Source organism: Sciurus vulgaris (assembly GCF_902686455.1).
Source record: "Sciurus vulgaris genome assembly, chromosome: 11".
NCBI classification, from domain to species: domain Eukaryota; kingdom Metazoa; phylum Chordata; class Mammalia; order Rodentia; family Sciuridae; genus Sciurus; species Sciurus vulgaris.
The window spans coordinates 25,771,967-25,779,209 of record NC_136472.1 but is presented as its reverse complement, the minus strand read 5'-3'; the positions used below and the strand labels follow the sequence as shown (position 1 = coordinate 25,779,209).

At 42.5% G+C, this 7,243-nt stretch overlaps 1 protein-coding gene across 1 annotated transcript; it reads left to right on the top strand.

The window, feature by feature from the left end:
* Positions 1-858: 858 nt before the first annotated feature.
* LOC306639804 (olfactory receptor 4B1-like) lies at positions 859-5,089 on the top strand (the record flags this gene model as incomplete). The annotated part of the gene is made up of 2 exons (XM_079103530.1): positions 859-893; positions 4,124-5,089. Exons 1-2 carry the CDS (start codon positions 873-875, stop codon positions 5,087-5,089), a joined length of 987 nt encoding a protein of 328 aa, XP_078959656.1. The 5' UTR covers positions 859-872.
* Positions 5,090-7,243: the final 2,154 nt, after the last annotated feature.

The window sequence follows — 7,243 nt, the reverse complement described above, 5'->3', positions numbered from 1 at the left end:
AACGCTGAGTACAGATATTTTTCTAGATGTTTTACTTCCATCATTTAATTCTCACAGAAATCCCAGAGAATAAAGACTGTAAGTAACATCACTTTGTATCAAGAAACCAAGGTTCATAGACTGTGTTTAACTTACCCAAGATCTTAGAAGTAGGAAGTGGAACTCAGTGAATGGGTTTTCTAAGTAAAACAAAAACAATTCCCAGAATCTAAAAACAATTGGTTGGTTGCTCTCTGTAGTTGTTTTTGTTTCTAAATAGTTGATCCAAAGATTGGCCATGGGACTGACTTCCTAAATCCTTCCTTTTATGTACAACATTATAAACTGAAAAAAAAAAAAACAAAAAAAAAAACAAACAAACAACTGTTCATTTATAAAATAAACACAGGACCCAGGGAATTTTGTGGTATGAAAGTAAGATTTACTTGCTGATTGGCGATACCAACTACAAAATCAAAATCACTAGAAGAGAATCCCAGTGTCAGGGGAACAGAATTTATTTGTTTGTCAGAATCCTGATCAAAGTCAAGCTGTGTGACTTCGAGAAGTTAGTTATTAAACTCTCTGTTCATTACTTGTACCATCTGTAAACTGAAGAGATTAGATTAATGGTCTACATATTCCTTTCAGCTCTAAAATTTCTTTGACTTCACCTGGTGCTTTGGTGGAGATGAAGTGGTTTAGCCCACTGGGTGCCTTCACTGCAGGTCCTGAAACCAGGTGGAGGAGTCTTGCTCAGTCTTGTTGCAGACACACCCCTCCAGTGTCCTCAGTCCTGACTGTCCATCGGAGTGATGGGGCTGTGCAACAAAGAGAGACCGTTACCCAGAACCTAAGGGGTGGAAACTCCATGTTCAACTCCTTGTTCTAAGATGGAATATTACCCAAGGAAGGTAGGTAATGCCCTACTCAGGTGGACTGAGTGGGTAAGAGGCTTAAAATTGCTGTGTAATCTGGAGTGAGTCACTTCTGTCCCTTAGGCTCAGTTTCCGATGGTTAAAGGGAAAGTTCTGGAGACAGAAAGCATCCACTCCTCCTTGGCTTCTTTCTGGGATTCCATGCAGGACTACTTGGGAAGGAGGCTTCCTGCTCTGGCTTGGAGTGCATGGCCATGGGTCTTTCAGACTTACTTATGACTTTGTCCTTGTCAAATTTCTATCTATGGGGCTTTATGTTAAAAGATAACGTTTTACTTAGTTTGTCCACCAACCTTTTTTCTACCTAGGCTTTTATCTGTAATCCATGGCTCACCTTGTAATTCATGATCCTAGCTGAGGGTGTTATCTGGGGAAGTGCTGGAGGGAAGAGGAGGTAATTTGTTACCAACTGTCTTTCTCCTAGGCAAGGCAGATAGAGAAAGTAGACATAAATGAACATCAGGAGTCTGAGTTAATAATAGCTACTATTTATGGAGAGCTTCCTATTTGTTAGACAATGCTGTTAAATGTTTTATATATTTTATTTCAGAGCTAATTCTTGCAACAACCACATCAAATATGAAGTTTCTTATTTTAAAGAAATCCATTCACAAGGATGTGATGCGTGATTGGCAGAGCTGAATAGTCTGCCAACTGCACCACTTGCCCCCTGGGCCACATTAGATCAGTCCTGAGGAAAGTGCAAGGTATTCATCTAGGTACTGGCTTTGTTTGCCTCAGTCCTTCAGAGACCCAAGAACCTGAAACTCTCCCCGTCACTAAAAGACAGGTCACTTGCCGTTTTGGAAGTCATCAGCTGTGGTCTCTCACAGTGATGCCATGGAAACATCTGATATATTGTAGTAATCCCTCTAATGCTTTAAGAAAAGTACTCATTATGTGGTCCATTCCGGTAAGCTTGTGAGCATAAGGACTCAGAAATGACATGTGTGCATGTGTGTAAGAGTTTTGGCATTTTAAGAGAGAACTGGAGGGCTGGTAAAGTCCTGGAGAGGGTTCTAAAAGTCAGGTGGAGGAATTTGGGTCTGATTGCCAGGCTCAGGGAGACAGTGAACATTTCCAAATAATGTGAGCAGAGGGAGACTCAGGGTGACTTTCTAACTTTAGTGTGAAGAACAGATTGGGGGATGAACACCATGGACACCTGGGGACAGATGGAGCATGGGGTGGTCTGCAGTCATCCTCATATGGGCTCCTGTCCTGCTGGGAGATGGTGGTTGCAGGATGACAGCCAGCCAGAGGGACTGGTGAAATCAGTGGATGTGGCACAGTGTAAATATGGAGGGGGAGGAGGGGCATGAGGTAGAGGTGACCTTGAGGCTTCTGGTGTGAGGACCTGAGAGAACAGTGTTGCTGCTCTGAGACCCAGTGCAGGAGGGGTGCCATCAGGTGGCCTGTGCTGGCAGATAGTGACAGGTGCCACTGCTTGGTCTACCAGCTGCAGCTGGGACCCCTGTCCAAATGTTGGCCACAGGATGGGGGAAGAAAGGCAGATCCCTGAACCTCACACTTTGATTCCACAAAGCTCCCTGGTCTCTGATGATCCAGAGAAGGTGGAACTGAAACACTACCAGTAACTTGGAATTTCCTACAAGGCTTGTGCTAGTCACAGACAGGGAATAATAAATGGATTTGGGAAAGCTTTGTATTGGCCATGGGTCTTGGTGCCATTTTCTAAGGCGCCAGAGTAATAACCCCATGTCCTCCATCTTCTAGATAGCCTGGTCCTGGCTTTGGCTCAGTCACTCACTGGCTGAGTTTGAGCAAGATCCTAAATCTGTCTGAGTCTTGGTTTGGTCACTTGTCATTTAGCCATCTCAAAGGGATAAGGAAGAATGAAGTGAGGAGAGGATGTGGAAGTGCTTACAGTACAGCGCACAGTAGACCCTGAGTGAAGGGCTGCAGTGGTCACCTTGGGTGACGATGAAAATGTGACCATCAGGCACACAGATGTACTAGTGTCCTTCAGGCCACCAGACTGCCTTGTGGCCTTCTGGAGCTGTTTTGGTGCCTTGCTATCTCCATTCCCCTGCTCCAGTAAGCAAGCCCTATCTGCCTCCCCTCTCCCATGTAGCTATTCCTCCTTAGTCCCTTCTTTTACCCTGATCAATCCTTGTGTCTTCTCTAGTTCCAGCCAGAAACCATACTAAGGGTTCTCTCAGCAGGTTTTCACCTTGTATTTTTCTTCAGATTTTCACTATGATAGAATTTGGGGGGTATGTTTAATATATTTTTAGGATGGAAACACATGGAAGAAGGAAAATTCAGGGCAATAAGAGATACTTCAAAGTAATTTTAAAAGCAGAGAAAATCTTGAGGGTTTCTTTCCCTCATCTCATAAATGTGCTCTCTAATCACACAGTCACAAGCTTCCTGAGGGTGGGGCCTCCTTCCATTCCTTCCATTCTCTCTGAGCTGCCTAGGTATGTGCTGTGTCATAGTTGTTTAATACAATCTTTGGTTCAGAGAATTATATTAAAAGAAATCCTGGGGGGGGGGGAGGAGTGTGGGGAGAGAAAGAGGGAGGGATTCCATGAAAACAGAAGAAAGATCAGTGGAGTAGATGAAAGAGATTGAGGGGGAGGGTGGAGGAATGTGATAAGGGAAGAACAGTGGAATGAGTTTAACATAACTTTTCTATGCACACATAGCAGTATGCATAGTATATTATACTGCAGTGAATCTTATCATCGTGTATATCCACAAGACACTAATTAAAAAAAAAAACTATGAGTAAATAGCAGAAAGATCAGTAGAGTAGAGAGAAGGGAATGGAGGGAGGGAGGAGAGGAGGAAGAGGAGAAGTACTGGGGACTAGATTAGAGCAAGTTTTATTTCATGCTTTTATAATAATGTCAAAATGAATCCTAATGTTATGTATAACTAAAAATAACCAATTTAAAAAAAAAAGAAAAAAATTCTGACCTGCTGCTGACAAGACAGTTTTCCAGTGAGGGGCAAAACTGGAGACAAAAACAATGAAGTAGTGAATGCCCGAATGTTGTATTTGAGCTACTGTTTGACAGTGAGCTGTATCCTGCACTACTTCCAGTTGTTCACTTAGCTCTCAGGTGACAAAGTTTCCAAAATATGTTGACAAGTTCATGAATGTGGGATTGGCCAAAACCATGGAGTCTGATAGAGTTCAGAGGCTCATGTCCTTATGGCTATTTCCTTTGTCACAGGACTCTGAGATCCATCTTTTCCAAATGGAATCCAGGGCCAGTACAAATAATGTGACTGAGTTAATTATCACTGGCCTCTTCCAGGATCCAAAGGTGCAGAAAGTGTGCTTTGTGTTGTTTCTCCCCGTGTACCTGGCCACTGTGGTGGGCAATGGCCTCATCATTGTGACAGTCAGTGTCAGTAAGAGTCTGTGCTCCCCCATGTACTTCTTCCTTGGCTACCTGTCCCTGGTGGAGATCTGTTACTCCTCTTCTGTGGTCCCTAAATTCATCACTGACTTACTTGCCAAGGTTAAAACCATCTCCCTCAAGGGCTGTTTGGCCCAGATCTTCTTCTTCCATTTCTTTGCGGTTACTGAGATCCTCCTGCTTGTAGTGATGGCCTATGACCGCTATGTGGCCATCTGTAAACCTCTTCATTACATGAACATTATGAGTCGTCAGTTGTGTCACACGCTGGTGGCTGGTTCCTGGCTGGGGGGCTTCATTCACTCCATAATTCAGGTCCTCAACACCATCCAACTGCCCTTCTGTGGTCCCAATGTGATTGACCACTACTTCTGTGACCTCCGTCCCTTATTCAAGCTGGCCTGCAAGGACACCTTTGTGGAGGGGATTGTTGTGTTGGCCAACAGTGGATTAATCTCCCTCTTCTCCCTCACCATCTTGGTGTCCTCCTACGTCATCATCCTGACCAGCCTGAGGAACTGCTCTGCAGAGGGGAGGCGCAAAGCCCTCTCCACCTGTGCCTCTCACATCACGGTGGTCATCTTGTTTTTTGGACCTGCCATCTTCATCTACATGCGGCCCTCATCCACCTTCACTGGGGACAAGCTGGTGGCTGTGTTCTATACGGTCATCACCCCCATGCTGAACCCCATCATCTACACACTCAGAAATGCAGAGGTGAAAATCGCCATGAGGAAGCTGTGGGGCAAGAAGGAGAACTCAGGGATGGGAACGTGATAACAGAGTTGTATGTCTGATTATTGTGTTTTTGAAATGGATTTCTAGTGAGATATTTCAGAACGGCAGCAACAAATATAGGACTTAATGTTACTTCTGCTGTGGTTCTCCTTGGTAACCAGGTAAACAGGTGTAATGTTTGAAGGATAGAGATGAGGAATTCTCCCTGAATGTTATGGAACATGATTGGCTGCATCATATCCAACAATATGAAGGGTTTGGATAATTGGAAGGCTCAAACCAAGTGCAACTGCAAAGTGGAGGATTTTGACAAATGTTTTATAGGTTAAAACCTGTTCCTTGTTTTCTTCCTGCTTTTTCTTCCTCCCTCTGTAGTAATCTTACATATTTTGGGGGTACAGTGTGATATTTCAATATGTGTGTGAAATATGTATGATCAGATCTTAAAAGTCAGCATATTTATTACCTAATACATTTATCATGTTTTTCTGTTGGAAATATTCAAAACCCTCTCCATTAGTTATTATAAAATATTCATTAATTATTTTCACCCATGGTTATCCCCCTATGCTATCCTAATGTCCTATCTTCTTGCCTCCCTGTACAGGGGACATTTTGACAAATGTTTTGAAGGTTGAAATCACTTTGCTTTCCTTCCTTGTAATAGCCTCTCTTCCTTTTATCCTCCCTCCCTCCCTTCTTTCCTTATCCTGTCTCTGTTGGACATCACTCATGATAACAACTTGTATTTTAATAAGAAAGAAAACCAAGCAGAGGAATTATCAGGAAATTCAAAGATGAGAACAGCAATCCATTTTTCTTTTCCAATATGAAAAGGAATTTCTTTGGAATTTCTATTCTTCTAAATAGCTCTTCGCATCTAGGACCGTAGACCATGTGATCATAGTCATTGGAAAAGTCCCTGAAGCATTTTCAGTTCTTTTGGTATATTGGTACAAAAGGTAGAATTGGGTCCTTTCACAATGTTGAACATTGATAAACAAAACAATATCAAAATGGCATCGATTGTACCAATCGATGGGAAAGATAAAGTCAAATTCATTCCAGGACAGCAACTTCCTAGCCTTATTCTGACATAAAAATTACCGAATATTAGATAATGCTTACTGCCCTGGTTGGAGAATGAAGGGGAGGGTAATACTGTTCGTGTGTTTCTACTCCAGACTCGTGTCCCTTATTTTAAGTGACCTTCCACAGTCATATCTTTTCATGCCTGTTAGTATTTCTTGGTGAAGGGAGATGAGACAGCGAGTCTATGCTGTTGTTTTGTCTCCCATCTGTGTCTCTCATATCACTGAGAGCGATTGAGAGAACATTGTGAAGTGGCCCGGCTGACTTTGGGATTACACACAGTTGCATGGAGTTTGTACTTAATCCAATCACTTCTCCATGATCAGTTGAAATCATACAGGCAACTACCAAGCAGAGTAATGGAGTATCCTGGGTGTGTTATAAGTCTTGGAGACTTTTTCCCCTTTCTCCTCTAGACACTAATTCAGTACGCAGGTGAGTAGTGGTTGTAAGTGACCCAGGAAATCTTCCTCATTTCCCTTGGAGTCCCCATTGATCATGTCTGTGGATGGCCACATGAATTCCAGAGAAAATGCTGCCGCTTCTGCCTGGAATACTTTGCCTTCCTTTTCTAAATGCAACGTACGAGTGTACCTTTTCCCCCATATCCTCACCGACACTTATTACTGCTTGTAAATTCTTCATAATTACCATTCTGACTGGAGATAAAATTGTAGAGTAGTTTTTTTAAAAAATATTTTTTTAGATATTGACAGACCTTTATTTTATTAATTTATTAAAATGTGGTGCTGAGAATTGAACCCAGTGCCTCACACATGCTAGGGAAGTGCTTTACCGCTGAGCCACAAATCCAGCCCTTTAGAGTAGTTTGGATTTGCATTTCTTTAATTGCTAGAGATGTTGAACATTTCTTCATACAGTTGTTGATTGACTGTACTTCTGCTTCTGTGAAGTGTTTTAAATTCTGATAATGCAGGTTTAAAAACATTTGATCCCAAACTAAGCATAATAAATATCATCTTTGTTCTGTGCTCCTGCTCCTTGCTTGCATTATAGCAGGCTAAAACTTTAGGATGCAGGCTGTTATAGGGGTCCCTTACTCATGTGCAGATAGGTTTCCCCAATGAGAAAAACAGACGG